The sequence below is a fragment of the Haplochromis burtoni genome, unplaced genomic scaffold (genome assembly GCF_018398535.1).
Source record: "Haplochromis burtoni strain Fernald_Lab_line unplaced genomic scaffold, NCSU_Asbu1 Contig_4, whole genome shotgun sequence".
Taxonomy (NCBI): domain Eukaryota; kingdom Metazoa; phylum Chordata; class Actinopteri; order Cichliformes; family Cichlidae; genus Haplochromis; species Haplochromis burtoni.
The window spans coordinates 1273752-1294072 of NW_024582365.1; the positions used below are offsets into that span (position 1 = coordinate 1273752).

Consider the following 20321-nt stretch of genomic DNA (forward strand, 5'->3'; position numbering starts at 1 on the left):
AGGGTGTTTGCTGCTCCCGAGGGAGACAGCTGCCATCGAGGAGTGTCACCCACTTAATTTATCGTTGTTCGCTTTACCTGTGTGGTTTTAATGTTGTTTTGTCCACTGATAGTTAAGACTAAGTGTGTAATTATAAGTCAATATGATAATAATAATATGAGAATTTTAGTGTTTTTCATATTTATGTAAGTAGGAGTATTATATAGAAATTGTAGTTTTGTACTTCTTCTAGTTAAAACATGGTTTAATATTCAGGGAGGGAATAAATATTCTCTCTTCTTCATTCAGATAGTTCAGTTGATACAAGCAAAACCAAATTCACCATGTTAGCCATATAAATGAACATAAGTATTGCAAAAAATACATTTATAGTATTGTGCAGAATGAATAATTTATAAAGTCCAACCAATAGCAGGCAGTCAAACTTTAGGTACTTGACAGGAAGTTATACTTGCCATTTCTCTGGAGTTAGTCTGTCTTGTCTCCTCTGTCTCTTCACATTATCCTGGATGGACTCCATTATGCAGACATGATCTCTGTGGCTCTGTGTCAGACTGTATGAACCAGTCCTGTTTTGCTTGATACTGTAAACAGTTCTTTCTGACTCCGGTTGCATTTTTCATTTGTTCTTATGTTGCAGAATGAATTTGGGGTTGATGGCACACCTCTCCGAGAACTGCGAGACCAATATGAACTTGAAAACTTAAGACTGTAATGTAGTTGGCTCATTCCATGTTGGTTTTGTCACGTCATCTCCAGATTTGGAGGCCCTTAGAAAGCACAGTTTTGCAGGTAGTGAGCTGGAATGAGCAGCAATTCAATGCTGCAGGTGGTCAACTGTTTTAAAAAGATTAAATAATTTAATCCATAGTATAATCAGTAATAAACATACTGGTTCTTTCTTTCTTTATATATGCACATCTTTGCTTACACTGCCTCCTTCAGGACAAAGTGGGACAGAACAACTTCTCCATCTGTAAGAGTGGGTATTACCATTATGTTAAGTCTTGGGACATTAAATTTATTTAGCTTATGTCATTTCCACCAAAGCTCCACCCAACTAAATATAGAGGTCTAATCAACCAGTGATAACAACATCTTATATATGCAAAGCTATTGGTAACTGTAGCTGATAAATACAAGTCATAAAGTGAGGCAAACCAGGGAAAAGTGCAATATTTTCCTCTGAATTATATTCTTCCATCCAGTATTTTACAATGTGACATTATAATTTGCTATCATTGTGTATGTAGGGCCTGATAATAGCCCTGGGAATGTTACAGTAGATATGTTTAACAGCAGTTTTAGAATTTATAAATGAAACAATTCTTTGCAAAAAGATTTGTCTCTAATAGTTAGGCTTAGTTTTTGCATCTATGTAAGTTTTCTTTAATTAAAATCGAACATTTCTGTCCACATATCTCTCGTAAATATATATAATAAATCCAGAGAAAGACTTCGAAGCAGATGAACCCTATGAAGAGACACAACTTTAGGATTTGACTGTGGTCATCAAAGAAAGTGAAAATAACAAAGACAAAAACCATTAATGTCACAAAACCCAGTTTGTATCAGTTATTTGTCTTAAAAAGGCATCTAAGATGTAGTTTAGTTTCATTCATTTATAAGCAAATATGTTTAAATAAATTGTGCAATTTTACTTTCCCTTAAAAAAAAAACTTAATTCATTTTAGTTTCATTTATTTTTTTCCTCTACTTGTCTGCGCCTCACAGATTGAGAACCATCTATCCATTTCCTTCCAGTTATCCAAATAGGAGTCACAGAGAGGGCTGGAGCCTACTCCAGCTGTCACGGGACGAGAGGCGAGGTAGACCCTGGTCAGGTGATCAATCTGTCACAGAGCTAACACTTAGAGACGAGTCAATTTAGAATCACCAATGAAACTAAGCCCATGTAAAAAACTCTGAGAGAACATTCACATTCTACAACGAAAGACCCTGCGCTGGATTTGAACCTAGCAGCGTCTTGCTGCGAGGCGACAGCCAGCGCTAATCGCATCAGTTTTAGAGCCACTGTTGAAAATGACAGACAGAAGCGTCAAATGTTTGGATCACCTTTTTTATTCAAAATGTACATCAATGGAATCAAACTAAAGTAAGATCCAGAATCATTTGAGGTGTGGGAGAGGTTCTGACTACAAGAGGTGATGACTGATACTAGAAAAAATGTATGGCAATTCCTGACACCAAAATGTTACACTCAGAGTCACGTCCAAAGATCATAGGTAATAAACAACAAGTCTCCACTTCGATACACAAAATATATCCTTATAAATTATATAAATGCTCGAGTATTTTTTTAATACTCCTATCTGGGGTTTCAATTCAACTCCGTCTTATACTAACATTTGGCAAAGTGGGAGCTGAAATCATAGGACAGAGCAAATGTACATGAATTATATGCACCGATTTGAAGAAAACAGCAATGAAGGAAAACAGATAGCAAAACTTTGTTATTTAAGGGTTAAAAACAAGCAGGTCAAAGATCACTGCAGTAATGAAAAAGAGAGAGAGAGAGAGATGCATGCAAAATATAGAGTAGGCAAGTGAATATTAAAGCACAATGTGTAGTAAAAGGCCATGACATGTGACCTCCATGGTATTCAGCAGTGACATGTAAACATGGGCACCATAAACATGGCTTTGGCTCTTGCATGATTATGACTCTTAATTTAGATGTGCAGAAAACAAGGGAAGAGGACATCCTCATTATACTGTATCACTTTACACATTACACATAGTTTATTAAGTGCTTCTGTTCTTTTGTTTAAAAGCAAGTCTCGATGATTCACTGTCATTTTATCCTAATGCCTCTGGGTTGAGAATTCTCTTGAACAGATGAGTGCATAGTGCAGGTCACAGCAATTTTATTTCAACTAAAGGTCAAATAATGACTTCCTCTGTGAGTCCTAAAAGTGTGCGAGTCCCACCCGACGACTTCTATGAACTACAAAGAGTCTCTCTATACATTAAGACATGAAAGCAGATTTAAATTGTGCCCGGTTCCTGACCTGCCCAGCTTTTAACCATCCTTAGGTGGTCAGAAATACCATGCGAGTCCACATTAAGGCCGTATTCAACCAAAGGAGATGCAATGGGGAGAGTAAAAGGTTCATACAGCGAGAAAAACAGGAAGAGGTAAAGGGTGCTTAGTTCTTGCTGAAGCTGCAATCCCCTCTTCAGGTGGTCAAGACAGATTAAAAGAAGCTAAAGAGACAAAGAGAAAAGAGCAGGCAGTTAGAGGGAGGAAGCCAAAGCAGACACGCTTACAAATAAAAGATTCAGAAGTGCAATTCATATCAAGGAGAGAAAAACTTTAGGTTTTGAATTAAATCTTAGTGATCATAGTCATTCAAACAATACACTATAGACATAAAACACCCGATTATATTGTGTCCACACCATGATTTTTTTAAAACGGTGAAATAAAAGGTACAGCCCGTGTTACGATCCCACCACTTGTCTGTGGTCATTCAGGTGCACAGAAATTTAAATAAATGAACAGGTGCATGTCTTCTCCATCACAACTGAAGTGGAAAAGGTATTAGTCACAACAACACAAAAAGTAAACATGTAAGCATAAGCAGAGGCAACATATCGTGGATTAGATTGCTCAAAGTGGGTTTAAAGCAGCATTGAAGCACATACACGTTATCACGTATTATAGCAGAGCAGGTAATGTATAAGAAAACCCTGCAGGGATGGGGAGGGGGGGTCCACAGAGCCTCTGGTCACATTTGAGGTACTCAGTACCTACAAAGGCTGGTCCCTTAGCAAAGCTTGAGGGCTGAGGACCTACTCAGTGCAGAGCCAGGGATTACTGCAAAGGAAAGTGAAACCACACAGACCAATGAGCTGAGGATTGCGAGGAAGGAAAGGATCTTCTGTTGAAGTACTTTGACCCTGGTATCATGTGGAATTATGTGAGTTAAGGCAGGAGTACTTTCAACCCAAGACAATTCCCTCTTTCAAGAGGCGATAAAAGTAACCCTGAACCTTGAAGTGGTGAAACAATAAAATATAAACTAAGTCAGCAGGCGCCTATTTGATCTGAGGGCCATGAAATAAACACACCTAAAGATCTTCTTTCAATAAAAATTGTTAAGCAAAGCTAGGACAGCAGCTGGCCAATGAACTTGCACAAGTACAACCTGCTGGCACCAACATTTGTTCACTGTAAGCCCCTGATAAATGAAACATAACTATTTCATCCATTTATTAAATAAACCTTGATTTAATTTCCTAAAAATAAAGTAATGTTTGTCATAGACAATGATTATGTTCACAGGTATAATATATGGTGAAAAATTGGCCTTTATTTTATTAAAAATTTCTTTAATATATGCGTAACACTGATACAAATAACACTGGTCCCTGCAGGACAATTGACATTAAGATGATTGACTTTTAAAATGTGCCTTCATATTGAGAACAATAAGAATAAAGAAAGTTACAATTGCACTTACAACATTAATATATAGTATGTAAAAAACCATCACATTCAGGTATAAAATATTAAAAGTGCAAATGTGAAAGCTAATACAACGATGCACAAAACACATGATGATGAATGAGGTATGGGAGAAGTGGCAAAGAGAGGAGGCTCACATCTGTTCATGCATGAGGCTGAAGAGAAACAACATCAGCAAGGGGACATTAAGAAAGTAAATCTCCATTTTATTTTTTATTGTTTAAAATGTCTTTATAATTCTTAAAGAAAAACAATGTAATGTGGTTACATTCTGCAATTAATTTGCAGTGCCGGGAAGCACCTTTCTTATCATTCAAACTGCTTTTACAAGCAAGAAACTGTAATACAGTATGAATTTTATCTAGTTACAGCTGAGTTGTTGACTCTTGTATTGCTGAAGCTTCACATAAAAACAAACAAACAAACAAAACTTCACTTACTAAAATTATAGACTGTATATAAAAGAGAGCCATAGCTGCTGTGACATCAGTGGTTTGTAAAGCCCCGCCCACAAGAACTGGGATTGGAATTTGGAAACTAGCAATCGCAAGAAACTGCAACGTTCATACGGTAATAATTTGTTGCCCTAAAGTAGATCTCACTTAACCTATATTGTGATTTATACCGTAAACTCGTAGAGAATGTTTTTATTGAGGTATTAAACATTTATGCAATTATACTTCTTTTTATCAGCAGAGGAACTGCCCCCTAATGGCCATTGAAAAGAATGCAGACGTAATCCACTTTCGCTTTGACTTTACATTTTAAATCCTGAAGATACACCTATCTTTTATATACAGTGCATGATGAAAGCACACGGTGGCTTTTATTGTGAAGGAGATTAATCAAAGGAGACTAATCAAAATTTTATCTACAAGAGAAGCAACTTTACTCCCTGCTAACAATTTGAACAACATAACATGAGACAAATTGACAGATTTTAAATATCTACATCAAGACAAGGTTTTTTGGCTGCACAATAACGGACACAGAACGGACACGGGCTGCTTTTCTGTCGCACTTCTAAAAAAGAAGGTGCTTGTTGTAGCACAAAACTCTACTTCCTGTTACCACTTTAACCACAGGTGTCACCAAATAAGCAAGAAGTGATTAGCCTATCAGAAACCCAATGATTAACTACTTGAAGTGTGCTTTTCTTCAGCAAGACATTTTCTTGAAATGCAGCAATTTCAGACACCACAGTTTCATGGAGGCGGTTTAAAAAAAAAAACATTACTAAGTCTACTGCTTTTCTTCAATCTCACAGTCAATCTGCCTTCATATTAATAACAGTCTATTCTTGTAAAGTCTGAAATCCAAAACAGATTTCTCATCCTTCAGTCCCATTGTTTTAATGCATGTTTCCATTTAGCCTCAGTACAATTCTGCCCATCACTACAGTAGTCATGTATGTTAATATCTTTTTAAAAGCTCACATCATGCAAAGAGTCACTAAATATTAAAAAAACAAAAACAAACATGGAATGCATTTTGTAAATTTGCATAAAAAGAGAAGCCGAATAATTGCTTGTACAACCCACACAACTGACAAGCATCATTCAGCGTGAAAAAAACAAAAGAGTAAGTCAAACTGATAGCAATGCCCAGCGTCTTCCACAGAGCAGGGAGGGGCGTGTGGAGGGTTGGATTATGGGGTAATGTGAGGGTGAGGAAGGGGTACTGTAAAGGATGATGGGGTTGGAAACTCATTCACAGCAGGATGGCCAAGAGGGAGCACTTTTTCTACAGGAATCCTTAGCTGGAAATAAGAGAGAAGGGCTGTTATTGCTTTCTTGGAGTTAAAACATCATCACAACACACAGTTTCACACAGGTGACATCACATCAACATTAGTTATCAGGGGGCGCTGACGGGGAAAACATGCTTTTTAAGGCAACTCAAAAGGACTGAGTGCAGAGGTGAGGATGTGAGTACAGCTGTCTATTTGTTTGAATCGGACAGTTAAATAAATCTTTTTCTTTCTTTTCAGGTTTTCCTCCCTCCCTTGAGTTTCAAACAGCGGGTCTTATTGTCTTCCTCGAGCCTTGCTCGTCAAACACCGTCTTGTTTCCAGCTTTTTTGAGAGCTCTGAAATGCTTGTGGAGTTTACAGATTGCAAGACAGATGTCTTTATTCACTTCTACCCTCCCCAGTGGTTGAGTCTTAACAACATGTCCCTCTGTGGATTTGGCTTTTGAATCCACAAAAGTGGGGTGGGGTGGTGGTGGGAGTGGGGGTCGTCATATGGCTCTGGCTGATCAACAAAACATGTCATCTCTGTAAACAGAGAAGGGCCCTGAGGCTGCTCGCTGCTCTGGTGTGACCCGTTAGTTTCAGTTACTCTTCAGTTCAGCCTTGAATGAGCCTTTGTGCAAAGTCAGGGAAGGGCCACGAGAAAAAGAGACTGTTGTGCTTTTTGGGAGGCAGATGGAACAGTACATCAAATGGATGGGTGGGGATCTAATAAAGTGGCTGATTTAGAAGCTGGCAGAAGGACGGTAAACACTGCCAACTCAAGGATGGGATCGGCACAGATGTTTCCATGAAGTACTGCAAATCTGTGGCAATAAAATACTACATTTGGATTAGCCATTTCTCAAACAGTGACGTGCTTAAATAACTTAAATGGGCAAATTAAATCCATGCAAATTAGAGGAGATTTAACAGCTTTATAAATCCTCAGATTGTGTTTACATATTCAGATTCAGAGAAGTATTTGGCTGCACAGTTTGACAGCCACTAATGCTTCAGTTTCATTTCTGGTTAACTTGTACTACTTATCAGTCAATCGTCTGAAGTACAAAATGTCAGATAATGAAAATGTTGCCTTTTCAAAGTCAAATAAAATGTTGCGAGCTCCATCAATGTTCTGTTAATCTGGGCCTGGGTCACGATGGCAGCACTCTCAGGAAAGATGCCTAGACATTCCTCTCCCCAGCCAACAATTCTAGCTCCAGTAGGGATGCAGGGGCGTTTCCAAACCATCCAACAGACATAATCTCTCCAGCATGTTCTGGGTTACCTCCCATTAGTACTCAGACACATCTCCTATGCGGCGTCCCGAATGCCTTGTGATCAGAAGCACAAACCACTTCAACTGGCTCCTTTCCACACAGAGGAGTTGCAGCTCTACTCTGTGCTGCATCTTCCCAGACATCCAGACACTCTTGGCTGCTACATACAGCTTGTGGTCCTATGAAGGTGGGAAAGTAGATCAACTGTCTTCACTACAACAGCCAAGTAAAGTGTCTGCATCGCTGCAGACACGCACCAATTTGACAGTGTCCTGTTCCATTCTCCCCTCACTCGTGAACAACACCCCAAGATACTCAAAAACTCTCCCACTTGGGACAGCAACTCCTCCCTTTTGCCCAGAGTGGGCACTCCACCCATGTCCAGCTGAGAACCATGGCCTCAGATTTGGAGATGCTAGATGCTCACACTCAGCTGCAAAGTGCCCCGGTGCGAGCTGAAAATGATCAAAAGCTGAGAGGTGATCCTGAGACCACCAAACCAGAGAACCAGTGTCATAAAAATCTATGAATCAGTGACAAAGGGCCGTTCTGGTGGAGTTAACAATGATTCCCGAATTGCAGAAGCTTCAGAATTTTAATATTTATATATTTTTTTCACATCTGTTGGCGGTGTAACTCAAGAAGGGGGTCTTACCAGAAAAGGTGCCTCACGCAGCATGCAGCAAGTGTGGGAGGAGTTAACTGGAAAACATTACGGATGCAACATAGGTGACACATGCACTCACAGGACACATTCAAAACACAACATTCATCATAAATAACTGTCTCCCGGAGACTGAAAAGAACTTGATTATTAGACCCCCGCTAGTCAGATTTAATTTGTGACCTTGAGACAGAGCCTACAAATGAAAATTAGAATGGCTGTGAAGAAAATCAATTAGCAAGAAGGAAATAAAGCAACAAGAAACCTCTCAGTGCAAGTGTCTTCTTCCTTTTCCAACGGGCACATCAGCTTTAACACAACCAGGAGTTGATTAGCACCATGAAGGGACCAACAATGTCAATAACACATCAGGCTGCACACGCAATACCAGCCTCAGTCTCACTAAACTTGTGGTATAAGCAAAAGCATGTCAGATCTATTACCAAAGCATTTGGAAAAGTGTATAAAGTATTGGCACATGTGTGTAAAGCTGTTTACACACATGTATTGAGAGCGTTTGATTCTGTGGTGAACCAGCAGCAGCGCTTAATTGCAGAGCAATGATTTCTGACTGAAATTCATTCATCTAACTCTGCTGACAGTTGGCTACTTTTCAACTATTTAGATGAGGACAGATTGTAATTTTCACCAGTCTCCCTCCCCTCTCTTCTCCTCTTATTTCTCCACACTGGCGATGAGTTATAGTCAGCTCACTTAGCGTGGAATTTAGTACTAACTACAATCTCTATTATTATATGGAGGGAAAACTGGAACATTCATCTGCCTCTGTGAATTAAAGAGCAGTGTCAAAGTCTGCTTATAAGGATTTGCCTGAGCCTATCAGCTATTCAAATCTAATATGGATTAGCATCAAATTATACAAATCCACGGTGGGTTATTAACCAGTGGTGGCAGATAAACCACTGAGATATTGATATGACAGTTCCAATACATACTGATATAAACCCTTGAAGTCAGTTATTTTATCAATGGCTTGTCAACACCCTCCCAAATTCATTTCATACTCCATTTCCTGTAGTCACACAGCCAATGGTACACCTGTGAGGGTAAAGCCACAGAGCGGGATAACAATACTCACTTTTTCCTCTCTTTGTCCCTCTTGAGTGTGGTGGAGCCCCCTGCCTGCTGAGCTTGATTCTGCAAGAGCTCTGCAGCAGTCTTTTTCTGTTTGAATGTGTTGACCTCATCGTCCAGAGTCTTCTTCTTTTCTTCCAGCTTCTTTTTCTCGTCCTGGTGGAGTTTCTTCAGACGGTCGAATTTCTCGTGCAGCTACGTGACAAGAAACAGACACAGTTGTTTTGTGTTTTAAAAACAAAGCAGAAATGTATCTGGCTCACATAAACACTGGTTATGCTGCTGATACTTACCTCTTTCTCTGCTTCTTTGAGCTCAGCCTCCTTCTCTTTAACTCTTTGGACAAACATTTGCCTCATTTCTTCTTCCTTCTTTTGCAGTTCTCCCATGAACTCGTTCCTCTTAGCTTCATATGTTTCCTGCAGACTGGCAGAGGAAAATGACAGAGGGAAGAAATATGAGCAATAGAAACAGTAAAGCAAATCTCTTATAAGATAAATTTAGCATATTTTATAAAACCATTCAAGATTTTAACCTCCATACTATGAAAACTTTCACAGTTACAGGCCCCCAAAGTGTAAAAAGTAAATGGGAGGTTGGGGGTAGAAATAAGCTGATGAATGCAAAAATCAGCTGCAATAAAGCAGTCTGCTACCTGAAGGGCTTGCTGTCAGGATCCGTGTCCTTGAATCCCATTTCCTCCAATTTACATCTCCGATAGAGTTCATAGTGACGCGTGTGAGTCTGCTCTCGCAGGTCCTCCATGTTAACTCTGATCAGCATTTCCCGCAGTTTGACAAAGTCACAGTGAGTCTCATTTTCCACTGTGAGAAACAGAACACAGGGACTTAGTGCATGTCTCACAGAACAAACTAGAACGCATGCTAAAGCTACAGTATAAAGTAAATCAAACAAACTGCAGCAGTATAAAGAGGCAGTGTTCATGTCCTGTGTTTTCTGTATTGATTTTTGGTGCTGGACTGAACCGAGCTGCATGCCTCCACAGGACATGTGACACCATGTGAGTATGCATGCAGACAGTCTGGGGTAAACAAACCCAGTGTTTGATAAAAAGCCTTCTTCAGTCATAAATATTATACACTGCAGGCCATTCGCATTAAAACGGCGGTGTGGGTTTCATTGTTTTGGCAGCAATCCAGCACACTGAATTTTAAATGAAGTATTAATGATATGGGAAAACGCTGACTTTAAGCTTTGGGGTTTTTTGATGTAATCCACATAAATATTAGACACACATCGTGGGAAATGCATCTGTTTACCCTATGGCTGCTTGTATAAAAGGATAGAATTTCTAAAGGGATTACACCAAAATTAAAGCAAATTTAGCAGAAAATTGTTGTTGTTTTTAAAATAAAGACTTCAGGGTGTTTTTTATGTTTGATAGCATTATAAAGTAGACATAACAAGAAACGAGAAGAGCAGTCATACTGCAAGCATTTAAGCTGCGTGTGTTGAATAAGACCGAATCATATAAACATCTGCACACATGCATGCACACACATTTGATAATAACAGCAAGCACGTAACAAACGGCATAGGAGCCAATCAGTGCAACTGGAGTTAAAGTATTGACAGTTCTGTCTACTTCACATACATCAACCACACCATTGATCAAGGAGGTCAATAAAAGCGACATAAAATTCCTTTATGGGCTAAAAGCTGGTGCTGCAATGATTTACAGTGTGATGGCAGTGATGGAACTGCAGGTTATATAACAGGTTATCAGCTAGTCTGTAGCAGCTATTTGAGTTGAGCAGAAATATAAGGGGAGGGAGTGGCTAGAGCAGCTGTGATGAGAAGGCGCATGCTCTCATTTCCTGTGCAGGATGTAACCCGGGCTTACCCTGCACCGTTCCCCAGGGGTACTGCCGGGCCTTCACCATCTTGTTCCCAATCTTGACTTCCTCTGTGCTCCCCACCACGGCAAAGGGCAAATGGCTCTGTGAAGCGTAAAGAAAAGCACGGTTGGTGTGCTGCCAAACACACACTCTGCAAATTCTCCACAGCTTCTCTCCACACACAAAGTAAATAAATAAATCAAACACCCTTTTGTTACCAAGAAATCCAGAAGCATTTGTGCTGCCGGCGTACGTCGATTCCATTATTTCAACTTACACAAGCTGATCATTAAGAACTTGTTTTTCCAGACAGCAAGTACTACAATAAAGATTTATGATGTCTCAGAACAGAGTTGAGGTCAGGCTGTGCAAACATGAGAGGAGAGGCTGCAGTTTAATAGAATCAGTTAAGGATAGTTAAGGAATTTGCACAGATCAGGACTAATAAACATCTAAGTGAGCCTTGAATTATCTGTCAGTGCACACAGGCCCTTTCCCACGCTGCAGGTTTCCTGCAGAGCGAACTGAACACTCTGCTGTGCTGCGACAGCAGCTTCCTGACAGACTAAGGAGACACGTACGACATCTGCCCCGACTCCACATCACAAGTTGTTACGCTGGTAAAATAAATTAGAATTAAGCAGCGTAGCTACATCCGTCTGCTCCCTTAGTCACACAGGGTCGCCACAGCAGGTAGCTCCACACGTTTGATTTGGCAGACTCTTTAATCCCAGATGCCCTTCCCGACACAACCCTGAAGGCATTCGTGTCCCCCTCCATGACTGAACTGTGGATCTTTTGCTTAGGTTAGCTGAATGTGTAACGCACAACAGTATAAATCAGCCTTACGTTCATGGTGGAGTTGATCTCGGCCACGGATTCGTCATCAGTGGGGAACTGGTAGATCTGCACTCCGTTGCTGACCAGCTCACTGGTGATTTTGATTTTGAACTTGGCCAGCTCACTCTTCGAGATAGCATCTGACTTGGCGATGATTGGGATAATATTGACCTGCAGTTAAGAAATGAGGCGAGCATTCACGTAGTTATCACAATAGCGCAATAAGGTGAAGTGAAATATTTCAGACATTCAGCTAAATATAGTTTCACAGCCTTTCCCCTTCTGTAGTCCAAATTTAGAAAGTAGTTGATTTATTAAAAAAAAAACAAAAAAACTCTTAAGCTGTAGCTAGAATTAAGTAATATTACAGTTTAATAACAGAGTGCATAACACTTTTTCTTATACATGGCTTCCACTCATATATTCCCAAAGACTGCAGTAGTAATTTAAAAGAAAATGTGAAAAATGATAGGGGTACTGTTTGCTTTAACACTCAGAGAGTATAAGCAAAGTCAATACAGGCTTTCTTTGAATCAGCTTTACAGACAAAAGCTAAAACTCCAATCAAGAGATAAACAGAATCACTGTGGTTGTCAACTTAACTCAGGTTTCCTTTATATAAAAAGGGTGAATTTGATGCTTAATTTGATTCTTCTGCACAAAATGCACTAATCACATGCTGCCTGTTTCATTTAAGACGAACATACCACAGAGGAATACAGAAACGATGAAAATAACTTCTTTCATCACATGTGAATCTCCATTGCTCACAAATCAGGAGATCAATTAGTGAAAAGGTCATGATTTTTACACTCGATTTAAGTCAAAACAAATTTGCTGTCCACTCATGTGATAAAGCCAGGTTCAAAGAAAGCATCTTTTTGACATTAAATGCACTGGCTTTAGGTTTTAATATATAAATAATAAAATGTCATCTCGATTCATACTTCCCCCTCAGAGAGGACAGAAACATAATCTTAAGTACAGAGATAAAAATAGTAAAAGCAGCACAGAAAGTGAAAGCTTTCGTGTTATGTCTCAGATCACAGAGAGTCTCTCCAACCGTGGACATATATGTTACCCAAACAGTGATAATCTAGGGAGGTGGGGAAAAACAGGCACGATCACCGTCGTATATAAATTACAGCTGACAGGTGGAAAATAACATTTCACTCCTACACAACTATTTTACAGTGCTGTGTCAGCCCACACAATCCCTGATTTTATTTATTATTATTTGAATGTGGGCCCCTTTCACTAAAAGCAAGGGATGCTCCGGGTCATGTGAACAAAAATATCTTAGTGCATCCCTTCGTCTGGTGAGGATTCAAAGTCTAGCTCGAGGACACTTCAGCAGAGCGCTGTTTGAATGTGCTCCTAGGTGAACGTGTAAACAGAGGAGGCTCTGCTCTAGATCACGCTGCTGTGAATGCTTGCTGGAGGGCACAGCTGCTCTGGCAAACGCTAGGCTGGTTCTTTGTGCAAAAGCCATGAGGGCCATGCAAATAAGCTGATGGGAAAGGACCTCACAAAAACCAGGCTTCAGTCACTGAGCAGACTGCATTTCACAGCTGACCTACACCGACGCAGCAACAAGCCCGAGCCAATTTACATTCAAGCAGATGGAAAAGGTTTATGGCCTGAAGAAGGCAGATTCAATGACACAGTCATGCAGTGTCAAAGCACATACCTACAGCATATCTACGACACGCTACTCAACAAACAGATATTCTGTAAGATCATTCAGCTGCAGCACAACTGTTACATAATAGAAACAATCCTAAACATCTTCTAGTGGACTCTTTGACACAAAAACAACTAAAGATGACACTCAGTGAAGTGAAGCTGACCTTGCTATCAAGTTTTTTCATGGTCACCAGATCCAGCGATTTGAGCGAGTGTCCCGTTGGAGCGATGAAGTACAGGCACGCATGGATGCGGGTGTCGTGGTAGCTGTGTAGCGTGCGCTTGATTTTCAGCTCTTCCTGTAGATATGCTTCAAACTGGGCATCAATAAACTCCACAATGGACTTGTAGCTGTTAAAAGATGAGGGACAGAGAAGGGTTTTTTTTGTCAATACACCACAGCATCTGAAACCAGCAAATATTAAGCATTTTTTTCAAATATAAGCTACATTTCTTATCTAAATAGTAAGGTATTAATATTCAGGATATCAGCGAATCATTGCAGCACTAGAGTCACTGTTATCTGTGGAAGGCCCGAAAGTATACTGAGAGTATAGCTACACAGAAGACAACTGTGACTTCTAAAGACTTTGTCTCCTCTGGGAAAATCATGTAGGAACATCTCTTATACTTTTATTATAATCATTATCCAACGATCTGCAAGGAACCTAGCAGAGTAAAAATCCACTACAAAAAGAGTCCGATCAGATTGGGAGATTTGAGTTCTCACATGTTTCTCCTCATGGTAATTTCAACAAAACTTTAGGGCTGCAGTGGATGTGTGAAGACGCCTGCAGTCAGAACATGCGAGAGCAACTACCTGGTGAACATGATTAATTTTTAACTAACTTTACAGAAGCAATGATCAATTTTGCTGTGTGTTAGGACAGACCGTCTTATCTGAGGAGGTTTAGTCTAAAGCAGGGAGATTTCAAACAAATGGGCATTTCAAGTCAGACTTATACTCATGCCAGGTCAGATTCTTGATGTTTGTAGTTTTAGAGTATTTGATTTATCCAATAACTAATTCAATCTTATCTGCAATGACACATGCGAGAGAAAATGAACAAAAGAGAAAGATGTTGGCCGGTTTATTGAGGACTACAGGAAGCTTCAAAAGGCATCCACTCTTTCCACAAAACAGACCCATAAACACTGTGAAAAAAACCCCACAGCTTATGTAGAAAGTATAGGATATTCTGCCTGCAGCAGTGTATAAGATAGTTTAACCCCATGTTACTTCCCCTGGGATTTCCAACAATTGCAGGATTCCCATTGTACAGAGCTTACAAAGTTCACACAGTCTCCTCCTCTTCCTCAACTTAGCCTCTGCATCACACTTAAGGTTTGGTAACAAAATCGTGGGTGTATACAGCAGCTTAAGTGTCATATCCTAAGGCTGTGATTTGCTTCTCATGCCAGACAGGAAAGCAGCTACATCTTAATTTCTGTTTCCCAAAACTGATGAGGAAACTACTTCACTTTAGACATCTGATGACAGAAAGTTAAGCAACGAATGACACATAAGCTGCGGAGAGGCTTCAAGTACTCCCAAGATGTTTGTCTGGGATGTATATTGCTCCGACTGAAAGATCCAAATAAAAGAAAGTTCTGGAGTTTGACGTCGCCGTCTCTCAAAGATGAAGCCGCTAAGAGTGGCTGACTTACCTGTCTTCTTTATTGATCTGGTCTCCAAAGCCCACGGTGTTGACAACAGTGAGTTTGAGGCGCACGTTGCTCTCCTGAAGTTCATAGGTGTTGGACTTGAGTGTGACTCCCGGCTGGTTGTGCTGGGTGGGCTCACCTTCAAACTTGGTGTTGAACAGCGTGTCCATCAGAGTGGACTTACCCAAACCCGTCTCACCTGCACAACAAACAGAAAATACATCAAGTTACTATCTTCATCTTACAATTACATCATTCAAATCACATAAAAAGGACCTCTTCATCTTTACTTACAGGGCAGTTGCTATTATTTCACTAACTGGAAAAAACTCCCAAACCAAAAGGAATTTAATGACAGGCCCTTTTCTTTGATCAGCTTTTGATATATTTCAGCTCAAGCCACTCTCTCTGACACTACAGTTGTGTAACTCAAGCAAAAAGAAAAAAATGGTGCCTGATAATGTTAGAGTACATTAAAAACAGCGTATTGAATATGCTTAAAACAGAGTGTATTACTCTCAAATGCTTAAAGCCACAAAAACAGCAGCAGTAGCTGCTATGTAATGTACTGACATCCATTTACTGTTAGATGACTCAGACACTGAGCTCCATCTGTAAGAAAATCTATTTTTATTCATTATAGCCTGACCTACAGTCCAACCATGTTAGCCCATTTTTGTGGGACATCTTACAACATCCCTATTTTTCTCTGATAGCACAAGCACACAGACACATCTTTCGGAGCAAAGCTCAGTTCGCAACAGTTAAAATTTTGCATCTTGTTTGAAGAAAGTGAAGAACACATAGAAAGGACAGGATGGGTCAATGTGTGAAGCAAAGGTCAAAAATAACACAACAGAAACATTCTGCAGACATACCAGTCATCTTTGAGGCACACATCGTCACATTTTTGCTTGAGTCATACAGCAGCGCTTACAGTTTGGAACAAAACTGGTTTTTCTGCAGCATCGTCTTTGCATCCATATTTTGATTGGATTGCACTAATGTTTTTATAGATTATTTGGAAAAACTGGCAGTCAAAAAGCATCAAAAAGTAACATTATGAGAAAAAACACACATTTCACTCCACTCCCGAGTATAAATAGAATCTAGAGGATGTGTTTAGTTCGGAGGAAACTTAAAAGCCTGTCGCTCGTGCCCACCAATCATTTCATCATCAAAAAGTCTTAAGTGGACATATTCTGCTCATTTCCAGGCCCATATGTTCATTCTTGCACTTTACTAGAGTATCTTTGCATGTTAACAGTTTAAAGTAATCCCTCAGTTTATTCTTTGTCTGAAATCTTTTTAGCTCCTCCCATGTTCCCTTTAAGCCACCCCCTTCTGATTGTTTGCCCCTTGCAAGAAAAAAACAGCAGGTTTGAACAGCAGATGGGCCAGAGCTGTGTGCCCGAGATAACCACATTACAGATATCCCCTTTAAGTGACATCGTAAAGAGCCGAGAGTTTATGGACATGGATTACTTGTATATACAGTGATCTCATGATCTGAAACCTTTGTCTGGTTTAATATGAACATGCACCTGTAGAAAATATGAGACAAATGCATAACAGGTCTAGTTTAAAATATATAAACACAGGGTAGTAATGTAACGTAATCTAATTTGCAGCATATCACAAAAACACATTGTATTCAAGGTTAAGGGGAACTATCAGAGTTCCCACAGCTTTCTATGGTTGTAAATGTTATAGCTCTGCCATCAGAGATGTTTAGTTAAATATTCAAGCAAGAATGCTGAAGTTAGTCACAAAGCAAGTTCCCCCACAAAAGAAGAGCCCATTGTTTTAATGCTATTACATCCACTGCAGTTTACCTTTTTTGTTTTTGCTAACTCACTGCCAAGCTGATGACTGATGAGTATTTTTGAATGTTGTAGTCTGCTAAGACTCATCTTTCATGTTACTTCCTGTGCTGCTCTGCACATATTTTATTGCTTTCTGGACATTTAACATGTTCCAGAACGGAAACCCTAATGAAAAGATGTTTATATTTTCAAACAAAAACATAATATGAATACTTCTGTTTTCTATAAATACAGTATCATAAACTATAACCTCCACCTTTCTCCCATTTTATTACTTACTGTTTTTCTTCCTGCCTGTCAACTCTGGCACTGACATATTACACATGCCTAACCTGAACAATAATAGAAACGATTAAATAAATATATAAATAAAAAGGAAAAGACAAACAAGAGGAGCCTATACAGAGTTCTGAAAATGCAAATATGTTTGACATAATGGCACATTCAGATCCTGTTTCTGAGTGCAAGTACTACCAGACATGACAGGCCTTTACAAAAATACTATAGCCTCCACAATTGCAACAAAATGCCATCTAAATAAATTGAACATTATTTACTCCATTCAGCTAGGGCTGCTGAATGGCTGTATTAGATTAGTTTTAGTGGGATGCTAATAAATTGGCAACTGAGTGCACATAATTGAATACTTCCAGCACTTAATAAGGCTGATGTGACTTGGTTCTCCAGTCTAAAATTAAACTTATAGGGCATCATCTCTGACTGTCCTCTACATCCTTGAGAAGGCTTGTATCCTGCATTCAGTGTTGCATTTCTTTTTTGTAAACAGTCATGCATATTCAAATTAAATAACCACCAGCAGACACTTGACTTTCCTGAACTGAGAGCATCTTACTCATTACAGTAACCAAAGCAAGCAAAAAGGAAACTGAGAGTCAAACACTGAGCAGCTTTTTGTCTTGTGGAAACACTTGAACTGAAGCAAAGACATTGTGCCTGAAGACATAGCGAGGAAATCTCACATGACACACTCACCAACACAGAGGATGTTGAAGCAAAATCCGTGGTTGACAGACTTGTTGACCAGCTGGTCAGGCATGCTGTCAAAGCCGACATGGCCCGATAGAGGGACAGCACGAGCTCCTTCACCCTAAAAACAAAAGACATAAAGCAACAAGTCAGTGCCTTTCGATCACTAAACACCTTCCACGTCTGTAAGCACGTGCAGGATTCCTTCTAACGTGCTGAAATATGCATCGCAACGACAGCTGTCCTGTGTAAATAAAACCGTACCATGCCTTCGACCATTTTTTGATCACATTAGTCTTTGACAATGAGTTCAGGTGCAGTGCTAACTCACTTCCTGCTTCCTGAGCTGTGACTTTCTTCCACAGACGAGACAGTTAGAAACCACAATGTACATATATGGAAAGGTACTGCTGTTTGTGCCAAGACAGAGCGTTTAGAAAAATTAGAAAAAAAAAGCTTACTGTTTAAAAATTAAAAAAATAAAATAAAAACGGATAAAAGCATTAGCATTACTGGCACTGAGTTTTTTTGGGGTTTTTTAAACTTCCTCTTCTGAGCCTATTTCACTTCCATTCACTCTATCACACTGTTTATAGACAACCTGTATCTGGACCACTAAACACAACAAGTGTAAAAACACTGTTGTTACATATGTGTGTGGGTGTGTGGCTGCTGGTAAGCATCTCCATCAGTGTGAACCTCCTTTCTGCAGCCTACGTTTTGCAGGAAAACAAAAAATGTAGATTATATGGCAAAAGAAAGAATATCTCAACCATCTCAACCTCAGACAACCAGCTATTATGTGGCTTAACATAACACACTGTTGCAGTCCAATGTGGTGAAGATTTCTGGGAGGAAAAACACTCTGTTTTAGACTCAATTTAAAATAACTGAGCAAGCTGAGGGCACTAAACAGTTGTGGATTATTTGGATGGCTGAAATTGGGTTTAAACAGCTGAGGGAGTGTTTGGAAAACTGGACAACCAGCCCTATACTCTTCAGCTGCAAGTGCAACATTCCTGAGACCATTCCCGCTTTTCATGACACTCACAGCCAAGTTACACACAGTGAGTGGGTTTCCATTCACTAGATATGGATATCAAACTGTAAAACCTTGCTATTCTCAGCCCTCCCTCTGGGTTACGCGGCTTCTTTCCAAGCCCCCTCCCAAAAAAGGCCAACTTAGACCACGATTTGTGCATTGCACGGCCAAATGTCTACAAGGAGCTACGATCTATTTGTCCGTAATATTCATTAAGACAACGCCCGGAAAACAAAGTTGACGGGTCTTGCATAAAACAACATAACGGAAATGAGCATCGTAGCCGTGCCGAAATGGGGGCGTTCAGAATGAATGGCCTACCTATGGCTCTGTAACAGCCTCTCGTTTTTATGTGAGATAATAGATAAGTCGGTTACTTTAAATTTTAAATGTCTTAATCTGTTAATTCCGTTTACAGGGTAATTTAGGTTTTTACCAGTACAGGAAATCTGCAGGCGTTAGCATACCAAAATGAAAATATTCTACCGGAGAGCTTCGACTGTTGAGTGCTGGGCCTTAATTTGATATCTGGTTAAATTTTGTTTTTATACCGTGTTTAGGGACGCATAATCAGATTTCTATTAGCTCTAATTATAATTGATCTAATTAAGCCACGGTACACTGGATTTGGATGGAATAGCCACGAAAAACGGATGGTGGCTGGGTAAATCTGCTTGAAATTATACACTCTTCTGCGAAACGCTTGATCCATAACAAAAATATATAAGATAAATACAGGAATTCCAGTGTGAAACAGGCTACTTACCGCTTGCCTTGCTATCTCGGTTGACGCCATAGTAGCTGCTGTTAGCCGGAGGACGAAACCTCTGCTGCTCTGTTTAGCAAAGGAAGCTGCACCGTTACCGTTACACCGAAAGATGGCCTAGCAGGAATGTACCACAAACTAATGCGCTTTTAGATATGATATTTTTAAAAACTGCACCCATATTATGTATTTCTTACTTATCAAATATAAGTTACAGGCATACTCCAAATGATTTATTTAGAATTTTGCTTCGTAAAACTAATAAAGATATAAATAAAACTATTTACTGTACCCCCCTCAGGATGTCGCCATGGTTCCGTCTGGTGGTAGAGACGGCGATCCGCAGTCAGTAAACGACACATTCGTGTCAGTTAAGAACAAACGG

General features: G+C 39.8%; 1 protein-coding gene across 5 annotated transcripts; it reads right to left on the reverse strand.

The window, feature by feature from the left end:
- Window positions 1-1667: 1667 nt before the first annotated feature.
- On the reverse strand, window positions 1668-20055 carry sept6 (septin 6). 5 transcript variants are annotated; one of them, XM_014333903.2, is made up of 11 exons: window positions 19937-20055; window positions 18135-18249; window positions 15319-15514; window positions 13815-14001; window positions 11974-12135; window positions 11130-11226; window positions 9921-10089; window positions 9559-9691; window positions 9270-9460; window positions 8162-8208; window positions 1668-3228 (listed from the first exon to the last, which is right to left on the reverse strand). In XM_014333903.2, exons 1-10 carry the CDS (start codon window positions 19964-19966, stop codon window positions 8205-8207), a joined length of 1284 nt encoding a protein of 427 aa, XP_014189389.1. In that variant the 5' UTR covers window positions 19967-20055; the 3' UTR covers window positions 1668-3228; window positions 8162-8204. The 5 variants fall into 5 exon arrangements, with proteins under 5 accessions (XP_014189389.1, XP_005913198.1, XP_042076587.1 ...); XM_005913139.3 differs by lacking the exon at window positions 1668-3228 and adding an exon at window positions 4320-6251; XM_005913136.3 differs by lacking the exon at window positions 8162-8208.
- Window positions 20056-20321: the final 266 nt, after the last annotated feature.